Source organism: Balaenoptera ricei, chromosome 4, assembly GCF_028023285.1.
Source record: "Balaenoptera ricei isolate mBalRic1 chromosome 4, mBalRic1.hap2, whole genome shotgun sequence".
Classification (NCBI taxonomy): Eukaryota; Metazoa; Chordata; class Mammalia; order Artiodactyla; family Balaenopteridae; genus Balaenoptera; species Balaenoptera ricei.
The window spans coordinates 88135986-88158863 of record NC_082642.1 but is presented as its reverse complement, the minus strand read 5'-3'; the positions used below and the strand labels follow the sequence as shown (position 1 = coordinate 88158863).

The 22878-nt window shown below is 32.2% G+C and overlaps 1 protein-coding gene and 1 pseudogene across 6 annotated transcripts in view; both read left to right on the top strand.

The window, feature by feature from the left end:
* Window positions 1-22878, top strand: part of ACAP2 (ArfGAP with coiled-coil, ankyrin repeat and PH domains 2) — a 158779-nt gene that overhangs the window by 108334 nt on the left and 27567 nt on the right. For 4 of the 6 annotated variants that reach the window (XM_059920804.1, XM_059920800.1, XM_059920805.1 and 1 more), the window contains 7 exons: window positions 1711-1806; window positions 7580-7654; window positions 12748-12860; window positions 17490-17510; window positions 20587-20638; window positions 21913-22013; window positions 22627-22732. In XM_059920804.1, coding sequence (XP_059776787.1) covers window positions 1711-1806; window positions 7580-7654; window positions 12748-12860; window positions 17490-17510; window positions 20587-20638; window positions 21913-22013; window positions 22627-22732 — 564 coding nt within the window. The remainder of the gene's footprint in view (window positions 1-1710; window positions 1807-7579; window positions 7655-12747; window positions 12861-17489; window positions 17511-20586; window positions 20639-21912; window positions 22014-22626; window positions 22733-22878) is intronic. The other 2 variants (XM_059920801.1, XM_059920803.1) reach the window with 2 other exon arrangements.
* Window positions 8418-8566, top strand: LOC132365679 (U1 spliceosomal RNA; annotated as a pseudogene).

The window sequence follows — 22878 nt, the reverse complement described above, 5'->3', positions numbered from 1 at the left end:
AAGCAGTCATAGACAATATGTAAATGAATGGCATGACTGTTCTAATAAAACGTTTTTTATCAACATGGAAATTTGAATTTTATATAATTTTTACGTGTCATGAATTTCATGTCTTCTTTTCATTTTCTTTAACCATTTAAAAATGCAAAAACCAGTGTTAGCCCGTAGGCCATCCAAAAACAGGTGGTAGGGCTGGATATAGTTTGTAGGTCAGTTTGCTGACCTTGAATATACCATAAATTAACTTTCCCGTTAATGGATTTTAAGTAATTTCCCTGTTTTTGATGTAAAGCATAGCATTATAGTGATCACCCTAATGAATGATATTTCCTTCGGATAGATTAAGACAAGAGATTACTTAGTCAAAGGGTTTAAGCATTTATTGAAACTTTTAAGGAATATTGTCAAATTTTAAGGGTTACACAAAATTTCTACTAATAGTGTGTGAGAGTGAGAGTGAACATTTTTCCACATTTTACCAACACTGGATATTAATTTCCCCCACTCTACCACAATTTGGTAGATTGAAAATGTCATCTCATTGTTTAATTTTGGATTTCTTTGAGGCAAGTGAGTATGAATGCCCCCCCCCTTTTTTTCTTGGTCACTTATGTTCTCTATTTATGTCCTTTCCCTCTTTTTCTGTGGGGGTCTTCATGCTTTTCATATTGATTTGTAACATCTCTTATCTATTAAGACTAGTAACCCTTTGTCAAATGCTTTTTCCTAGTTTATTATTTATCTTTTAATATGCTTATTCTGTGTTTTGATGTGCAGGCATATTTTACTTTTTATGTACTTGCAACTATTAATCTCTTCCTCTCTTTTTTTTAAATATATATAGTGTTTTTTAAAATCATATTCACAAAGTTGTACAACCAGCGTTATCTAATTCCAGAATCATCTTTTAGTGAGCTTTGTCCTTTTGTCATTGTGTTTTATTTTATTGGTTTTTCTCTTCCAAAAAAATTCCTTTTGAAGGATTCTTGAGTATTAAGGACCTTTTGACCTATTTTAGATTTTACAGAATTAAACAGATGTCTCTTCTTGCTAAAAATAACATGGATGTTTGGAGGATTCTTTCAGTATTGTGATTGAATTAATTCCTTCTCATGTAAAAATTTAACTAATAAAAATAAGAGTGTTTTTTCTCTCATGAATAGGTAAAATGTAGGAAAACTTAGAAAAAAATCTTAACCCGTTAATCATTTTTGGATTTTTGGAATGAATATAACAAAATCTTCGTATTGGCAAAGTCTGTTGCCTCATTTTATTTTGATATCTTGAGAAAATAATAAGCATGCCCCTATTTCATGTTGTGCTTAGTGATCTACGGGTTGTAAAGTATATGTGATCACTTTGTTTTGAGAACTTCATATGTCCCCTCCTAATATTTTAATGTTTTATTTGTAATTTAAGGTTTTGCCAGTGAGTTTTGTTGAAAGACACATAGATATTTTATAATGTACCTGGGAAGATAGTGAAGCTATTGAAAACTTGATTCTTTGAATTATTGCAATATAAGTTTGAAAATATTTTTGTAATACTCTTTTAAGAAAAATGACTCAGTTTAATTTTAAATAGGTTTGATATTTTGGGCTCTGGTGGAATAATTTTTAAACAATAGATAGGATCAGAATTTTTTTAAAATTTCAGAATATTTATCTAAGAATTGATTTTAAAATGCTAACCATTTTTTCCTCCTGTCAGATGTTATCCTTTATGTATGCCCATTTGGCCTTCTTTCATCAAGGATATGATCTATTTAGTGAACTTGGGCCCTACATGAAGGATCTTGGTGCACAGGTAATGTACTGTACTTCTTGATTCTGTGTTATATACCAATATCTGTATTTTTTTTTTTAATATATATATATATTTTTTAAATTTTATTTATTTATTTATTTATTTATTTATGGCTGTGTTGGGTCTTAGTTCCTGTGCGAGGGCTTTCTCCAGTTGTGGCAAGTGGGGGCCACTCTTCATCGCAGTGCGTGGGCCTCTCATTATCGTGGCCTCTCTTGTTGCAGAGCACAGGCTCCAGACGCACAGGCTCAGTAACTGTGGCTCACGGGCCCAGCTGCTCCATGGCATGTGGATCTTCCGGGACCAGGGCTCGAACCCGTGTCCCCTGCATTGGCAGGCGGATTCTTAACCACTGCGCCACCAGGGAAGCCCATGTATTTTTTTTAATTGAGATATAATTGACATATATATAACTGGAAGTTTTGTACCTTTTGACCCCACTCACCCATTTTCCCCACCCCCAACACCCACCTCTAGCAACCTCCAGTCTGTTTTTTCTGTGAGTTCTGTTTTTTGTTTTTGTTTTTTTTAAATTCCACATATCAGTGAGATCACACAGTAGTTGTCTTTCTGTGTCTGACTTATTTCACTTAGTGTAATGCCCTCAGGATCCATCCATGTTGTTGCAAAAGGCAGGATTTCCTTTTTTTATGGCTGAATAATATTCCACTATATATGTATACCACATTTTAAAATCCACCTATTGACGGACACTTAGTTAGGTTACTTCCATATCTTGGCTAAATAATGCTGCAATGAACGTGGGGATGCAGATATCTTTTCGATTTATTGTCTTCGATTCCTTCAGGTAAATATCCAGAAGTGGAATTGTTGGATCATATAGTAGTTCTATTTTTAGTTTTTTGAGGAACCTCCATATTTTTTTTATAGTGGCTGTGCCATTTCATTCTCACCAACAGTGCACAAGGGTTCCCTTTTCTCCACATCCTTGACAATCTTCTCTTGTCTTTGATGACAGCCATTCTAACAGGTGTGAGGCAATATCTCCCTGTGGTTTTGATCTGCATGTCTTTCATCATTAGTGGCATTGAGTACCTTTGACCCCTTATTGGCCATCTGTATGTCTTCTGTGGGAAAATGTCTGTTCAGATCCTCTGCTCATTTTTTAATTGGATTTTTTTTTTTTTTTTTTTGCTGTTGAGTTGTCTGAGTTCTTTATATATTTTAGATATTAACCCCTTATCAGATATATGATTTCTAAATATTTTCTGCTATTTGGTAGGTTGTCTTTTCATTTTGCTGATGGTTTCCTTTGCTATGCAGAAGCTTTTTAATTTGATGTAGATTGGCTTGTTTATTTTTCCTTTTGTTGTCTTTGTTCTAGTATCTGTATTTTTAAAGAGATTTAGCATATTGGGAAATTTGACAGTTTATTTAATGATGAAGTTTGGTGCTATAGCAGATTTATGTATGGGTTAAATGTGTAACCAAAAATAAGATTAAAGTTAAAGAAAATGTTACAGATAATATATGAGGGTACCGAAAAGAATTTTAAAACAAAGTGTTTGTTTTACGGTATACATAGCTGGATTTATTTTTTTGTTTCTTACATTTGGATTATTGAGTTACTGTCCTAATTGGTATTTTATTTGAGTTATAGCTCTTTTATTATTTTCAAAGAAATTTGCATTTTGCTATTTTGAATGATAAAATTTTAGAATCTTAAGATTATAGAACTCTTGGGAACTTTTTCATTTTATACACATGCACACACACATGCACATGCATGAATTATATATAAGAATATTTTATAGAAATTTTATTACATCCAAATTATTTTTGATATCTAATCAAAACTTTATGTTAGAGCTGTTCCTGGACATTCTTTTTTGTTGACTGGTGAGTTTTCTGGATTTCTGTCAATTTTCAGTTGATTTTCTTTCCCAAAATAGTTCAGGTTACTTTCTGAGGAGAGGGATTAAGGATGAAAAATAGAGTTTAGGGAAATGGGGAAAAGGTAAGAGCAGAATGAGAATTGCATTCATTGACCAAAAATAAATGTGGTGCATGCATGTGTGCATGTGTGTCTGTGTGTGTGTGTTGGGATGGTGTTGGGGAAAGATGGTGTGCAGGGCATATGCTATGAATTACAGAAATGCTCTTCCCTGCCTCTACAGAACTTAATCTATTGGAAGAAAATAACAAGTCACCACACTATTAATCTCTGTGCTAAGTGCCCTGTCTGGGTATATAAATGGAGATTAGATTTGTTTGCATGTGATAGAAAACCAGAAATAGTAGGAGCTTTAACAAGATAGAATTTTATTTCTTCTATGTAAAATCAAAGGCCTAGTATGGTGGTCACTTAATCTGCAGGGACACAGGCTTATTATATCTTTGGATTCTACCTAATGGTTCAAAGTGGTTTATCACGCTTTAGCCATCATATCCAAATTCTAGCCAACAGGAAGGAGGAAAGGGGAAAGAAAGATTCATTTCCTCTCTTTAAGGATATTTCCTAGAAATTGTATATTCCACTTCTGTGTATGTCTCAATGTCACACTAGCTGCAAGGAAAGCTGGGAAATTTAGTCTTAATGCATGTAACCATGTTAACCTACTAGAATTTGGGGATTCTGTTTTTAAGAAAGGAGGAGAGAATGGATGTTGGGAGGCAACCAGCTATCTCTGCCACATATTGGAGGATCAAAGTGTTACTGTAACATGTAGGTAGTACATCCAACCCAGACTTGGGAAGAAGGCAAGACCTTCCTAGGCCCTAGGCACTCCCCACATCTTAATCAAACATTAGATTGTACCCTCATCTTACATTAAGTATAATTTATCAAAAAAATGAATTGGTTTGTAGTTGACTAGTTTCAATAATTGTATATTTTGACAGTTATTAATTTCAGTTTTTCAGTTTTTACCCTCCCAGGTCTCAAGTAATTTTGCAGGTCCTTGAAAAGCATCTAAACTCTGGTGCCTGTATTGCCTGGTGGATAATATGGCCTGGTTGGAGGTGGCCAGTTAGGATATTCTTTCAGTAATTCAGTTATGAGATTATGGCATCTGGAACTAGGGTCCTGGCAGTAGGGGTGGAGATAAATAGATAGACTTGAGGAATAGTTAAGATGTAGCCAATTTGAGAGTGGAGGGACACGATGAGTTCAAGTTTAAATGTGTTGATTTTGAGAATAGCACATCTAAGTGGGTATATCTGGAGTTCAAGAGAAAGAAATACTAAAGGAGAGTACTTTAGCGTATAATACTAAAGCATATAATTGCTAATTGCAATCACAAGAGTGTGTGAATTGACCCAAGGAGAGTTAATAGGTATTTCAAAATCATGAACCTATTTAAAAAAACATAAATGACCGAACACCATGCCTAATAATTTTGATTTTGTAAGTTAAGGTCAAAGTCCACGAGTATGGAGTAAAAAGAGAATTTGGCTTGGGACAGAGCCCTAAGGATGATCTACTTTTAAGAGACGGCTAGGTAAGAGGGGCTCCGTGAGAACACTGATGGGAGAGGAGGTGGAAAACCAGAAAATCGTGGTAGCACAGGGCAAGGAAAAAGTGTCTCAGAAAGATGGGGGTGGTTGTCAGTGCAAATGCTGGAAAGAAGGTCGAGTAACCCTAGGACTGAGAACTACCTCTTGGGTTTAGCAGCAAGAAGGTTATGTGTTACTGATGTGAGAGTTGAGGGTCCAAGAGGTAAAAGCTAAATTACAGTGGGTAGATGAATATGAAATAGGCAAGTGGAGAACAGGGAAACATTTTTTAAGAAGTTGTATTGTGAAGAAAAGAGAGCAGGTAGTAGCTAGAGGGGAGTATGAGTTGTAGGAAGGTTTTATTTAAGGTATTATTTTATTTATTAAATTTGCACAAATTTAAAAGCAAATGGGAATGGGAGAAGTTGAAAAGCAGAAAGAGAAGTGGTGAAATCTGAGGTGGTAGGAGTGTAGGAGATTCAAAACATAGGTAGAGGATTGGGGATACCTGGTTAAGTATAGGAGCCTGTTAACCTCATGATGTCCAACGCTAATAGAAACACGGGACACATGCTACTGTGCTCCAAACTCTCTCTTCCTGATTCAGTACCCAGCATCTAGGAGACAATACTGCCAGCCTTCGCACCTCCCCAACTCATACGTCCTCCAGTACTCCACCATGTTGAAAGATATCTTTTTCTTTATACCTCTGCCCCAACAGAGAGAGGGGAATTTTCTCCGTTTCTGCTGCAATTGCAGTGGGGTGGGATGCAGCAGAGAAATTTACTACCAAGTTGACAATTTTACTACCATCACTGGCATTGTAGTACTGGTGTGGAAAGTACATGCATGCAAGTTTAGAAATATCAATTTGAATCTTGGGGGCTGCCTTCTGCTGCATTTCAATCTGAATGTATGAAAAACATTAACATGCCTTTCACTTAAAGGCTATAAAACAAGGATATAATGGTTATTCCACTCATTCAGTATAAGAAACTATTGAGGACAAACATTTTCCTAGCACAGCATTACCCATTAAATCAATGCAGCATGTCACTAAGGTAAGTATGCATTAGATCTTAAAGTGGAATAGTGTAGTTGCCATCTAAGTAAAATATTTTATAATAGTGATAGTTCTATTTCAGTATGTTTTCTTTTGGTTCTTTATTATTATTCAGTGATATTAAGATTCTGTGGTCAGAATTTGTCTCCTGTAGAAAAAAAACACCATTTGTGATAGTGAATAAAGGATCACACAGTCTTTTAAGAAGGCCTTTTTCAGTTTTGTTTTTAAAGGATATCAATGAGAACATTTCGACATTTAATACTTTGTCATTCTCCGTAGTCTGTTGATATTTACATTTTTATTTATTCATTTATCACACATTAGTCAGTTTGAGGTGAATGGGTGTTCAAAGATGAAATGATGTACATCACAGTTTAGAAGAGTAGACCCACATAATGGGGTATTTTATAACCCAATTTTTGTTATTCCAGCAAAGAGGAGTTCAAGAAGCCAGTGCTTTTGTCATAATACTGGAAGTCAGATATTTCTCTTCTGATGGAAAGGATCAAGAAAGAAATGGGATTTTATGATTTCATAAGTTTTTACATTTTTTTTAAAAAGAAGGACTTTAAAAATTGGTGATTTTATACCCTAATCTAATGAATGGTTTCTGTTCTATTCTATTCTATTCTATCCTATTCTGTCCTCTCCTACTCTATTCTATTCTATTCCCTCCCTCCCTCCTTTCTTGCTTTCTCTTTTATCTGTTGAATTATTTTTTCTACCTTTTAGATTTTATTGTAATATTAGGAAGCCAACTTGAAAACATCATGCATCTTGAGTGATTGTAAGTGTCTGTTACGTTGAACTTGTGAGGCTGGCACACACTAGCTTAGCTGCTGCTTTTTGCTGTTTGGGAAGAAAAATCACCAGTATTTCTTCTTTCTGTCTTTGATAGTGACTACCAGAATTGCTGAGTGCATCAGCAGACAACTTAATCTAGAGTCATTCTCCTTAATTCAAGGAGTGAACATGTTATCACTGTTGTGCCTTAGACAGGGCCACCTGTCACAATTGCTTGGAACCATGATTGCTCTTAGAAACGTTTTCCCTAGAGGAGTTAAAGACCTTCTCAAAGAGGATATGATACCAGAAAAAAAAGAACTTCCACTTTAAAGTTGTAGCCAAAATGCCTTTTTAGGTAAACCTCAATTGACTGACTGATTTGGAATATGATTTTTGAAAAATAATCATGTCTTTCTTTCTTTAACTTTTAAGTCTCTATAATTTACTCCTTTTCTCCTTTTATAGTTGGATCGACTGGTTGTAGATGCAGCAAAGGAGAAAAGAGAAATGGAGCAAAAACATTCCACCATTCAACAAAAGGTACTTGAGGGGAGAAGTTAAAGGAGATTAATTCCCATTTTACACAATTTCTTGATCATTGGTTTCAGCAGGATATCATTGTGTTGGAAAAAATCCTTTGAGTTGCTTTAATAATTAAATTGTATAGGTAAATTCCTCCTTTTTTTGTAAAAAAATAAAATATTTTTCTGATGTTCAGGTTTGTATTTTATTATTCTTTTATATCAAAATATTTGAAAGCCATGCTCTTGAACCAGTTTATAAAAACATCAGTCTCTTAGGGCCTTAACTGCTTTAAAAGTGGCCCTTAGAGTTTAAAACACTACTTATAGTTTCAGTTAGGATATCGCCAACCACCTGTAAAAATGTGTGTGTGTATGTGGGGGAGGGGTTGGATGGGGTGTGGGTGGAGGTGGTCAGGGGTTGGAGAACGCTGTAGGATCAATGTGTGTGTTTGGTACTAGGAATTTCCAGCTGCAGTCACTCTAAGGCAGCACTTACCCTCTCAGGTGATGCTGAAATTTCACTTGCATTTCTTATTAATTTGCCTAAGCCTAGCTAAACTAATGTTTGAAAAATATATATTTAAAAATGAAGATTTAAATGTGAAACTAGTTTTTGTTTCTGTGTGCTAAAAGCTTTGAATATGATATACCTGGAACTCAGTCTAATTATATTTTATCTTATATAGTCATTGACATTTTTGTGTGTGTAGTAATCTGAAAATAAAAGGAGACAACTGGAGGTTGAAAGTATGTAAAAAGTATGAAAAAAGATATGTTCTGTACTTACCTGGCAGGAGAGATACCATGATCACAGAGGTGGTTTTCCCAGGGTGAGGCTTATACATCCCACTCCTACAATTTCCCCAAAAGTGGGAAACTTGACTGCACAAATTTTGGTAGTGGGGGACTGCGATCACACTTTCCCCTAAAAAGACAAAAAAAAAAAAAAAAGATACCTTCTAGCATTGCTTTAAGAAATCTATTCTCTTGGTATTATCTCTTGGTATTTGACTGCTCAACCCCTGAGCAGTCGAATCAACTCTTGTTATGGTTTATTTAGAATTTAAAATACCAGTAAACTAGATCTGATATAGAAGATGTCAGAGGAAAAAAATGAAAGTGAAATCAGTAATAAAAGTAAGGAAAATTTTATTGGTGATGGGTTGTTAATACTCAAAGAGAAACGTTATTGAAAAAGCAGAAGATTTTCTACCAGACCATGTTTAATTCATTACTTCTAGTTATAGTCAGGTAAGACTACCTCCATGTTTTATTTTGTTTAAAGTTAGAATCACTTTTGGTTGGATAACTTGTTTTAATGACGTTACTGTGGAAAGATTTTTAAGAATTGGGACCAATCATTTTTAATTAAAATGAGAGGTCATGAAATTTAGAAACATGTGACTATTTGTTTAAACTGAATTATTTAATGAATATTATGCATCTTTTTTTTTAATAGATCTTTATTGGAGTATAATTGCTTCACAGTACTGTGTTAGTTTCTGTTGCACTATGCATCTTTTAATATCTTTCCCTATTGTATAAACAGCTCAATGTTGTACCAAATGTCCAAGAGTAGTAGATTATTAAATCTGATAAATTTATTTGATTTTAAATAATTGTCAGTTATTGTTTTCCTTAAAGGGAATAATGCTGTTTTTGTTCATTATGAATACTTACCTTTTTTTTTTTTGCCGTTAAATGCTGACACAAGGCTGCATTACAGGTAAAAAAAAAAAAAAAAAAAAGGAAAAGAACAAGATCCAGTCAAACTAAAAATTAAGGAAAAGTATGTCTAATGTAATTATTTAGATTTTTTCAAGAATTGAAATTGATCAGTTGAAGAAACGATGCTATGAATATTCATGTACATGCCTTTTGGATATATGCACACATTTCTGATGGATTTATACCTAGGAATAAAACTGGGTCAGAGGGTGTGTATATATGTTCAATGTTAGTAGATAATGCTAAATTATTTTTCAAAATGTTATACCACTCCTGGTAAGCAGCACTGTGTGAGAGTTCCCATTGCTGCTTGCCACCTCGTTGTATTGTGAAAGTTTTAAATTTTTGCCTATTTTAGTGGTAGATATTGACATCTTGTTGTGGTTTTAATTTATGCTTTAATCACTAATGACCTTCTCCTAAGTCTGTTGGTCACTTGGCTAGCCTCCTTGTTAAATGTCTGTTAGTCTTTCTCCCATTTTTCCATCAGGTTGCCTAGCTAACTGTTGACCATATCTTCAAATATTCTAGGTATTAGCCCCCCTTTGGGGTATATACGTTTTAAATTTTCACATAGTTTTTAAAATGTCTTTTCTGTGTGGTACTTTTTGTGTCCTTCCCAACCGAGGATCACAACGGTATATCTCCTAAGTGTTTATAGATTTGCCTAATCTTCTAAATGTTTATAGATTTGTCTTTTATCAATATATCTAGATCTTTAATCAATCCGTAATTGGTTTTTTGTATATAGTATGAGGTAGAGATCCAGTTTCCTTTTATTTTCACATTGGTAGCTAAATGATCTAGATTCAGTTATTAAAAAGTTTGTTTCTCCATACTACTCAGTGTTGTGTACTCTGTTATACATCACATTTCCATACATGTGAGGTCTATTTCGGACTCTGTTCTGTTTTGTTGGTCTTTTTGTCTTAATTATGCCAATACTATGCTATCTTAATTATTTTAGCTTTATAGCATATCTTGATATCTGACAAAGCAAAGCCTCCTACCTTCTCTTCTTCAAAAGTCAATTGCCGAAGTTCTGTATTTCCATATAAATTTCAGGAGTGGCTTTTTAGGTTACATAAAAATAGCTTTTGGGATTTTGATTGGGATTGCATTGGATCTGTGAATCAATTTGGGGAAGAATTGATATCTTTATTTTAAATGTCTTCTAGTCCATGAGCTTGAAATATTTCTCCATTTATTTAAGTTTTCTTTAATGTCCTTCATAAAGTTTGATAATTTTCTTGTACATCTTTTGTTAAATTGTATTGCAAATGTTATTGTAAATTTTATCTTGTAAAAATTTCTTTTCTCACTGTTTACTTTTGTTATATATTAGAATAAAATTTGATTTTTATGTATTGATTTTGTAACCAGTAGTCTTTTTAAGCTCTCTTTAATACTGATTTCTCTCTGGATTCTTTTGGATGTTATGTGTACAAAGTCACATCATCTGCAAATAATTGTTTCCTTTACTTTTTGTTTATCTTGCTGGCTAGGACTTTTAAAATAAGCTTAAATCAAAGAGATAATAGTGGTCCTTCTTGTCTTTCTTGCAGTTTCAAAAGAGAAAACTTCTCTTAGAGTCCCCTCATTGGCCAGCCTTGGTCTTGCCTTCTCTTCCTTGGGCCCCACACCAGAGCTTCAAGTTCTCCTGATGAGACAAACGCCCTTAAGGGGATACTTGGCTTCCTTGCTCTGCTAACCCCTGTGGCTTCCAATTTTCACTTATTCTTTTGCCTTTGAGTATTCCTTCCTAATTTGTCAGCTCATCAGCGTATTTAAATTCTAATATTATATATTTTATTCAACATTATTGGTTGCTTTCATTATAAAATCATATCTATCACATTTTAAGTACTATAAAATATTAATTGATGTTAATAGGAATTATACTGAAGACTTAATTTATCTCAAGAAAAATAGTTGAAATTAGAAAAAAATACTTATAATGTATTGCACTTTGAAAGAAGTCTTTTTTATGTTTTAAGTGGCTTCAGGATTATTAAAAAAAGATGCCGATGTTACAAATGAAATTTTTAGAATGTTGCCAAACTCAATTATATCTGTTCCTGACTTAATTCTGTCTACATAATTAAATAAATTATAGCTTCAAGTAAATTTTAAATGAAGGAATTAAAATTTCCCTGATTTTTTCCCCCAAAGTAAAAGCAGGAAAAAATGTAGCAATTTATTTACAGGTTATTTCATTTGATTATTTTGGATTATTATGTCTTTATGATTAAATTTTGAGAGATGTCAGCAGTGTTTGTTTTTAATTCTGAAGTTAGTCTGTTTCCTCTTTCCATAGTCATAGACTCTTAGATTTGGAAAGCCCTTAGGTGATTCTCACTCCGTTTCCCTTCCAGTGCAGGACCCCCGCATCCCAGCGTTCTGGCAGGTGGTCATCCAGCCTCTACCAAAATCTTTCTCAAGACAGAAAGTCTACTACTCTCTAATAGGATAGCATTCTAATTTTGATTATTGGCCCAGAAATAATTTTGAAAGTTTCAAGACTAATTTTTAGAGTTTTCAATTTGGGGATCACAGCAATCTTGCAGTTTTGTTGAAATTACTTTGGAAATTCACCAGGAAATATTTTAAATATGGGAATTCTGATTTCAAAACTTCATGAATCCTTGGAGGAAAATTGAAAGTTTGAATTGCATTCAAGTGAAAACTAGAATGATTAGAATGATAGAAAATGATGATGCGTGGTTCTATAGTCCTCATAAAAAAGTGAGCTCTGAATGCTCACTTCACACTGTGGTGCTTCTCCTTTGCAAAAATAAATTTTATTTTAATCCTTTTTCGGAACCCCCAAACAGTGGAGTTATTGTTTCTACCAGATTTTAAAAACTACCATAATAGTAATATATTTAGAAAATAGTGGTAGATTTAAATAATCCCAATTAAATACACCCATATTCCTTTAAAAAAAATTGTTAGCAGACACATCACCATAAAATATTGGGATTAAATGAAAACATTTAAAACATAACACCTATAGAATATCGAGTTGTTCCCTTTGTCTATTTGTATACATATTGTGCTTTTAATCACAGTGTATATACAATTTATTTACCCAAGCTGTATAACTTATAAAATTTATATTGTTTTTTCTCTTTTAATGTATATTCTGTATACTCATCTATGTTACTGCATAATAGTCTACTGGATTGAAATACATCAATGTGTTGAAGCATTCTTCTATTTTTGAACATTTAGGTCTACCCCGCTTTCTTATGAATATTGTTGATATAACTATCTTAATACAAAGCTTTTTACTGTTTGAGCTGTTTCTCTAGGATAGATTTGTTGTCTAGGGAAATCAGTAAAAATCATATGAACTTTTTAATGTGTTATTTTGTCTAGGATTTCTCCAGTGATGATTCTAAGCTAGAATATAATGTAGATGCTGCAAATGGCATTGTTATGGAAGGTTATCTGTTCAAACGAGCCAGCAATGCCTTCAAAACTTGGAACAGGTAATATATTTCAAATCTAGTCTTGCTCTTTCCATATTCTCAGTTTTCTGACTTTCCCTGTGGTTTGGCAACTCTTTCCTTCATAATTCTCTAAATTCACAGTCCCTAGTAACTTTCCTGAACCCAGTCCATTGAAGATAAGATGCCCTTCTAGGAAAGGGGCCTTAAGCAAGTGAAAAGTAACAGTAGTAATTCTAAATTTTAAAATTTAAGTGAAGTTTAAACCAGGAAGCAAGGATACTTTTTATACTGCTTGGTCTGTAGTGACTGATCATTACAGTGAATAAATTTTTAAATGTGAACTTCCTCCCATATTTGTTACCAAATAGATCTGATTGCAAATTATATTTTGAATATAATGGATGAATATGACAAGTGAGCTTTTTTTTTTTCCCTTTGGGTTCCTCCCCTATATGCTGTTTATGTACATTTTTACTTAATTTTGGCTTGTGAATCTTTAAGTGAGGTGATCCTGATCTTTGAATCTTTGCAATAACTTTAACCAGGAGTTTTAGGATATGGAATTGTTTTTATGTGTGAAGTGTGTATGGCAGCTGGTGCTCCTTTTTTCTAAACTTGATGCCTACCGAAAACTTAAAATTTTTTTTCTAAACTGATTTTTGTATATATTGATCCAGTAAATGTCTTTTGAATGAATGTGTAAAATATTTTATTATATTTTCTCATGTATTAATAAAGTGGAATAATTTCAGACATTAAAGCAAAAACAAAAAAAAGATTAGATTGTCTCAGGATCATTCTTCTGAATAGCAGTGATTAGTCTTTTATTCAAGGATGCCTCTCACAAAAAGAAAAAAGAGTAGTTAGAACAGTTTTGTAATAATTGAAAATAGTATTGGGTTCTGGTTAATTGATATACTATTATATTATTGGTTGAATGTGTATATTTTATTTGCTGCTTGAACAGATATGAATTCACTTAATGATAGATTGTTTTCTTTTTAAAAAAATGGACATTAGCAAAATAAATAGAATTTTCTTGGTAAGTTTAATTTAGTATACATTTGTTAATTTAACTGGAAACGATTATGCTTGGATATTCAATACATTGAAATGGATTCCTTGTGCACTAATTTTGAGTCCTTGGTGATGAGGTTATAGAAAAAACATTTATTGATATTTTCAAATGTCAGTGATACACTGAGTATTTCCATAGCATTCGATATTGTCAGATATTTGAATGGTACATGGTGTGTTGTATTAGAAATAATTTTTCTTTACTTGAGAGTGAATATAAACTGGAAAGAATAATGATTATATTTGATATTAAGTCTCTTTGAGTTATGTAGAACTTTAAAAATAATACATGAATATAGATGGATCAACTAGATGGCCTGGTTAAGAAATAATGTTTTAACTATTATAAAGTAAAAATGAAAAATTAAAATTCTGTATTAAGCCAATAATCTTTTGAGCCTTTCCTGGCAAATTTCCATAGCCAGAGTAGGAAATTAAAATCGTGTGGTTGTCAAATTTTTATAATAAAGATTTTTCAACTAGTATGGTTTCATGAGGTAATGTTAGAATTGAATTTTAACCTTCAGATTTCAAAACAACCTTCTTAAAGTTTAACACAGTGAAAATACAGTAAATCCATAGAAACTGTACCATTATGTTAAGAAGAAATGAAATGAACTTCCATGGACTACTGCAATCAGAAATGCTCTCAGACTTCAAAATGAAGCACAGTAAGTGTTAGTGGAAAATCACATTCCCATTTAGGACAACGGAAGAACATTGACTTAAGCATGGAGCTTTTGGTTTTTTATTATATGTTTCATGAATTTTATTAATTGACATAGACATTAAAACATAACTAAAATCAAGTAGGGAATAACTATTAAATTCTTAATTGTAGATATGTTACCTATCATTTGCCAAGTAAGGAAGACAGTAACTTTGGAAATGAGGCCATTTTTTAAAGGAGATGCCATTTCTGTGTGATAGGATGACAGTTATTGATTAGAATCATAGATTGTAGTTAACACCCTAATTTTTAGTAAAGAAATGGAAGTGCAGGGAGATGGTTGCTCATTCAGGGTCACACAGCTGGTTTGTGACAAAATTGAGGCTCAAAACCTGGCTTTTTAAAAAACTTGCTATGGGGCTTCCCTGGTGGTGCAGTGGTTGAGAATCTGCCTGCTAATGCAGGGGACACGGGTTCGAGCCCTGGTCTGGGACGATCCCACATGCCGCGGAGCAACTGGGCCAGTGAGCCACAACTACTGAGCCTGCGTGTCTGGAGCCTGTGCTCCGCAACAAGAGAGGCCGCGATAGTGAGAGGCCCGCGCGCCGCGATGAAGAGTGGTCCCCGCTTGCCGCAACTAGAGAAAACCCTAGTACAGAAACGAAGACCCAACATAGCAATCAATCAATCAATCAATCAATCAATAAATCTTTAAAAAAAAGAAAAGAAAAGAAACCACCCTAAAACTCAGTGTTTTAAAAAAAAAAAAAAAAAAAAAAACTTGCTATGGCAGATAGTCAAGAGACGGCCAAGGTCAGAAGACAGTGGATCAACCCAGAGTTAAGACTCCGTGCTTCCAGTGCAGGGGCGGGCAGGTTCGATCCCTGGTCGGGGAACTAAGATACCACATGCCACTAGGCCAAAAAAAATGAAACATAAAGGAAATGTCAAAAAAAGAAATAAATAAAAAACTTGCTATGGAAATTCCAAACAATCTGTATTTAAGACAAAATACAACTTAAATAACAACAACAAAAAAATAGCTTAAAAATATTTTTAAAAACCTTTCTAATCTGTTTGCATTATTAGGACTAAATTATGGATAGAAAATTAATTTCATTTTCATATGCCTTTAAAGAATATTTTGATGACAATAGTAGTTAAAGGGAGACTTCTAAGGAATATAGCATATAAACATTATACAAATCTCTTTTCAAAAACAAAAACAAAAGTCAAAACCTTGCAACAAAAGTCTTAAGTGTTTTCTAGGTTATAGGTCAGTAACTAAAAGGGAGAAGAAAGAAAGAGTTATCTATTAAATGTTATTTAGAATTCTCTTCTGCTTTTCAATTTTAAAAATTTGGAATGTATCTAAATTTTTTTATATGAGGTTAGCAAAAATCTAATCTTAGGAAGTACGTGCAAATAATTTCCCTTTACTTGTATATGACTTCCAGATTCTGCCCTACTTCTCTAGTTAGTTCTCTATCTAGCTTGATTTAATATATTCTACGAGCCTCTGAATAAAAGACTGTGTATTTGTGATATTTGTGCCTTAACTTTAAAAATCCAGGAATTCAACTGTTCAAATGTACAGATTATTTTTCTGCCCACTGTTTAAGTTTTTTTTTTTTTTAATTGTTTGTGGATTAGTTTTAGGAAACATACTTTCTTGTAGTTACCATAAGGTGCCAATCATATGATGACAAATTTGCCATTGTCTATAGTTTTATGGAGTAGAAGCATACAGTATTTTCAAAATGAACTTTTTAAAAAGATCTTCCTGAGGGAAATGTGAATTTGACTAGGAATTCCCAGGTAGTTTTAAAACCTGACCCTGTGTTTCATAAAATCTAAGTATATCTTAAAAGTATCATTCTATAATCTAAAATTTAACCAAAGAGATGGTATTTTGTGTGATATGATTGAAATAGCGTAAGGAGTGAAACGTTTTATGTCTTATGTGAATTGTCGAGCTTGTTTCTGGTTGGTTTCAGATTTCTGGTTTGTGTTGTCTCTTAAGATTTTTATATGTCTATAATATACATTTTTTGATGATGTGATATCTACAAAATAGTCTTTCCATACCAGGCCATCTTCTCAGTGTGGCAGCTTTACTTCAAGCTCAAGTCAGTGCTAGATGGATTACTAATACCTGTATATCTCTTTTGCTTTTAATGATAAATTTAGAAAAGATGAAGGAACAAGGAAAATAATTAAATATTAACATTATTTAGTAGTGAGGTGTTAAAACGAATAAAGAAGTTGAATAATTACATGCTGTGCTCAGTCTTTGTTGAACTAGAAAATATAGCTAAAAGCATAAAATGTATTATATAGTATTTTAATCTAGTACAGATACAGACAAGAAGTGTATAGATAGATTAAAGATAAACTCTACTTATGTGTGGCCTTAGAGTCTCCACTATCATTTGACGAAAAGAGGATGAGCAGATGGGAGGAACTTTTCCTTATGGAAAGTTCTCATTTGTTTCAGGTTTATATATATATATAACTGTAGTGATTATTTCATTTAAATTTTTAAGATGAGGAAAGGTACTATTTATATTTTATAGCCATGACCATAGAGGCAGAAAATAATAACAGAGTGTGCTAAGTCCTACCAGAACCTTCTATACCATAATACTTTGAAGAAAATTTTGAATATTTCTGAAATATTAGCATTTCAGATCCCTAAGAGTTGGAATTAACTGTATAAATGCATGTATGTATAATATGTGAGCAAAATGCAACAGATACTTTTGACTCTTTTGTTAGTTTATGAGCTTAAGCTGGTTCCTTTAATTCTTGCTTTATTTTCATATCATGCTAGTCTTTTGCTTATTTTGCACATTTGCGTTTTCATTCTTTTACCACCTTTCCCTTATGTTTTAATCCTGCCCCATTTTTTCACATGACAGGAAAAAGCCCGATCATATCAGGTACCAAATGGCTTCCTTCCCCTCACCCCTACCTTACTCCAGTTTCCTCTTTGGCACGAGAAAGCTCATAATTAACCTGCATTTCAGTTGGATTACTTGCAATGGATATAAAGTCTCATGTTTTAAATTGGGAAGAAAATGTAAACATCTTATTTGAGGAATGGAATTATACCTTTTCATTGCTTATCTCCTCAATTTGTTTTAATCTGGAAAAGAACATTTGATATGTATATAATTGTCCAAAGAAGATATAGATTGAGTAATACGAATACCTTTATATATATATATGTCTGTATTTTTTAAGGGAAATAAGCTAGTAAATGCTTTTTAAATTTTTTAAAGAGTAATTAGGAATTAACCCCTTTGGTAATCACCTTATTAATTATGTTTAAAGGAAACATTGTCAGTTCCTAGCTTTTGTTTGTTTTACCATTTTGGTCTTTTTCCTTGTGAAAAATTGAATTGAATTTTAGATAAAGGAACATATACATGTTCAAGCTTTTAATTTTGTTAAGTGTTCACCTTTTTGGCACCTATGTGCCAAATATGTGCATGAATCCATCATCTGTATAGTTTTAGTGATAAAGCTTCTACAGATTTAGAAGTCTGACTTTTACCCATGTTCTTGATTTTGAGTTCCAGAACTAGTGCTCAAAAATTGTAAAAGGTACTTGATTTATTTTTTAATGTATTCCCTCCCCCCCCCAAATTTTGTCATCCTACAGCTGTCGTTGGTATTTAAAAATTAATAATATTTGTTTATGAATGTAATATTTTGGTCTAAAATCTTTATTATGTTGAGTTACCTCAGTTTGAGATAGATATAAAGTGGTGTCTTAGTTTTCTTAAAACCAAGAAATTTTCCTTTTTAAAAGCTGTTTTATATTTTGGCTTTGTGGTCAGTTTGTGAATCTTGCAGAATATAGTGTAGTTGTCAGCACAATGCTTTCCAACATTTGTCTTTTTTATTATTTAATTATCTTTTAAAGAATCTTCAAATTGCAGGTAGCATGAACTTGGAATATTAAGTATTTTTCCATATTGCATAGACTATGAACTGTCTCATTTTTACTTTTATTAAAATTGTTAATAATAACTAGGATTATCCTACAGGAGCAATTTAAAATTATATTTTATTTTACTTACCTGATTAAGGTCTTCATCAATGTAAATGAGTAAAGTTAGCTCTTTTTTCTTTTTTTAATGGCAGAGGAGGGGAGATAGTATCATAAGACATACTGATCTTAGTAATTAAAATATTTTTCTACCTAGGATATATTGTGGGGTTTTTTTCCTTAGGAGATGTCAAATTAAGATGAATTTATAGTGTCTTGAATTTATAGTGTGTACAAAAACTGATGATGTGAGAAAGTTACCCAGAAGCAGATAGATGGTAGGGGTACTGAGTTTCAGAAATACAAATGATCTATAAAGTTAATAATCAGAGGAAATTGTCTCTAACAAAAAAAAAACGTAAGTTTTTATTAGTATTTTGTTATTTATGTTTAGAGGCTATTATTCTAAGATTCAGCAGGTCAAAAGAAATTTATTTTTTGAAGACCTCAGAAGCATGAAAAGTTTACATGGATGTTTTTCCATTGTGCAATAAAATTCTTTGTAGTTTTTCATCAAATTATATAACACGATTACTATATATAAAATATAAGAATTTTTATTAATATGGTTTACCCTACTTCAAATGATTTTTTAAAAAACACTTTAATCAATATCAGAGATTGTTTCCATTGCATGTCATCCCATGTGGCAGGGCTGCACCATTTTGTTTGTTTGGAGGTATTTCCTTTAACATTTCTAACCAACCATGTGTTCCAAAGCAAAGAGACCCAGAAGTTCTTCCTTTTCTAGCTCACCTCTTGATGATTTGCATTTAAAGGCAACCCACTTGGTTTTATCTAGATGCTTATTTAACAAACAAAGTCTCTATTTTAATGGTAAAGGTGATACCTTTTTAAATAGCAAGAAAACCTAACAATCTGTCTAGCTTAAAAATAGAAAAGTATTTAATCATTTTCTCAGCTTTGGAGAATTAACTTAATTTTTTAAAATAGAAATTCTAAATATGTCTAAATACAATTTTTAGTGCTTTGTATTAGTATCAATGAAAAGGTAGAATCTCTATCTGCTAATAGATTAATAACTAATGTTTATGATAGAAATCATCTCACATGAAACTAATTTTAAAATAATGACTCAAATTGTTTTACCTTTCATGCTTGATGAGAATTTTTGCTTCCTTTTATGAATGGCTTTTGGCTGTGATTTTTTTTTTTTGTAAGTCTTTTTAGGTCCTTTTACTGTTTTAATAAATTAGAATTAGTAAATATGCCATACGTAACTTAGTTTTTTCTTCGAAAGAAGATTGCAAGTAAAGTGTTTGCCAATTAATGTATAGTAATGAGCAGAACAATAGTTGGGTGACTCATTTTTAGTCATAACTTTGATTATTCTGCTTAGAAGTATTTTACATGAAAGTAAGCCCAAGTGAATTGGCAACTATCTCCTGTGATGTCAGTTCTAAAAGGATGATACAATTTTCTGTTTTGCTTAACAAATCAAACGCTTGCTGAATTAGCTTCAGAAAGGTTGAAAACAAAGCACCATTTATTTCAGTCTTTTATTGTATACAAATGAAGTCTTATTTATAATATAATTTTATTTCTACTTTATAACAAAAGCGAATTATTTGGGGGGAAAGATTTAGTTATTTTTGAGGAAGCTCAAAAAGCTAAATTTTTATTTTAAAACAATTATTATTTGGTAATGACATAAAGGATGACAACTTTTGTTAGGATATAAATTTCTGACATAAAAATGAATCAAAATATAGTAATTTTATTTTCCTAATCTGTGGTTTTAAAATTGCCTGAAATTGTTTTTTTACTTTCAGTAGTTATCTCATTAACATCAGTTTATCTAAAGCAAAACAAAACAATGCACTTCTAAAAACATAATTACCATAAACTGATTTTCTAGTGCTTTCCCCAATATTTCTTTTCTAACAACAACTGAAATAAATTATGTTTGTGAAAACGTAATCTATTTTGTATTTATTTAGACGCTGGTTTTCAATACAGAATAATCAGTTGGTTTACCAGAAAAAGTTTAAGGTAGGTGTTTTGTTAATTAAGTGAAAACCCATTGAGTCCCCAGTTTAAGTTTTTTAACTGTTCCTTTTGGTAAATCATTGAAGTCCATAAATATGCATGTGTGCAAGATTACTGTTTATTAGTTTTATGTTTGGGTATGTATAAGAGGACTCGGAAGTGGAAAGTGTCAACATTGTGTCCTGAATTCTTAGTTCCTAGCTTTGAGATGGATTTTTCTGTGTCCCAGGATTATTACTTTTATTCCTTCACATGTTTCTTTGTCCAGCTGTGAGACAGGAATTCCCTAGTACTGTTTTGATGCTGAAGGAAGGGGTGCCTTTTAAGAAATATCACCTTAGGGCCAAAAGTGGTAATGGAGAAAGGTTATTAATTACATTAAAGTGTAAGCTTGAATTAATTTAAATAGAAACCTTTAAATTTGTTAATGTTGTTTTTACATATTTGTTTTCCTGAACCTGATTTTAAGAGTGAGGTATTTTTATTTAATGGAAAGGCATAATGAGATTATATGTGACTTGAGAATGTTAAAGATAATTAGAGAAAAATAACTATTAGTTAATTGGTGACTTGATTTTTACCTAGTTAGCCTTTATGAATGATGTATTCAACTGTAAATTTCAAATATCCACTTTACTCTTGAGATGACACAATGTGAAATTTTACTTGCTATTCTATGGTAGCAGGTTTATTCCGTACAAGTTCTTTATTCTAACTAATTAGTCCATGGTTATTTCTACTCTGATAAACTTGGTTTTGAGTTTATTTTTTTATTAAGTACTAAAAAATGATTAAAAATTTCTCATTTTCTTAGGTATTTTAAGAAGCACGTATAGGCTTCTTATTTTTCTTGCAGTTATTTAAACTTGACTCATGAAAGGCTTCTTTTTTTGGAGGAAAGTAGCTTTTATTATATGTGAGTAAGGATCAGGAGAGAAATCGATATGAAAGAAAATAGAAGAAAATGAACAGAAAGCTAACATTTATTGAGCACTTGCTAATTAACTACCAAGTGTTGGACTAAGTTTATATAAACTATTTCATTTAATTCTTATACAGCAGTTTTATGAGGCAGATAAAATTATTAACAGGGCAGAATTACCTTTATTAGTTATATCTATGTTGATAACTCCTATTATTAATCTAAAATAAGATAAAATATAAACCTTTAAAATTAGACCATTTATTTCAAGTACTGTTTTTAAGTATGTTTTTATTGGTAGTTGGTATTTAAAACCTAGGTTGATAAATATGGGAGTTTTGTTTCCTTATTGTAGGATAATCCCACTGTGGTGGTGGAAGATCTAAGGCTCTGCACAGTGAAACATTGTGAGGACATAGAACGACGATTCTGCTTTGAGGTGGTCTCTCCAACAAAGTGAGTGGTTCTAAAGAATTTGAGAGTTGCTTTTATGTTTCTATAGCTTGTCTTAAAGAATTTTCCAGAATACAGAGAGATTTGTGTTGCAGTTGCGATTATATGAGCTGAAGAGGAAAAAAGTGCTCTAAAAATAAATTTTAATAGTTAATGATTACACGTATTAAGTCAGATATTTATACAACTTCTACCCAGTATCGTATTCTTTAAATTCTATAAAGATGATTGATGTGGCCGTGTGAAAACATATTAACTGTCATGGTAATGAACTGAAGTCATATATCAGATAAATTTCTTTGATAACTATCATTTCATATATCTACCCAATGGAAAAAATTAATGTAATTTTATGTGGCAAATTTAAAGTTTTTTGTTTTTGGGTTTTTTTTTAATATACAGGAATGGGTGATTTGTTTTCAGTAGGTAATTTATTTCATTGGTTCCTTGATTTCTTTATGAACATACCCTGTCGTAAAGATAGGTGAAATAAAACCTTTCAACAGAAATTAGTTTTTGTTAGAAAATTATTAAATAGCAAAGTGGACAAAAAAGTAAACCTTCTTATTTTTTGGTTTAATTTAGTGTCTGAGAAAACAATGTTATTTCCTTTTAGAAGTTGTATGCTTCAGGCAGATTCTGAAAAGCTGCGCCAGGCATGGATTAAGGCTGTTCAGACCAGTATTGCTACTGCTTATAGAGAGAAGGGTGATGAATCGGAGGTTAGTAAACAATATTGCAATACCAAGTGATATATTGACAAAGTTTCTAATTTTAGTTGCAACATTGCATGATTATTATAACTTTCGTTTTTATGGAGGATGATTTTTTTTTGTAATTGAAATGGGTTTTATTTTTAAATTGTAGA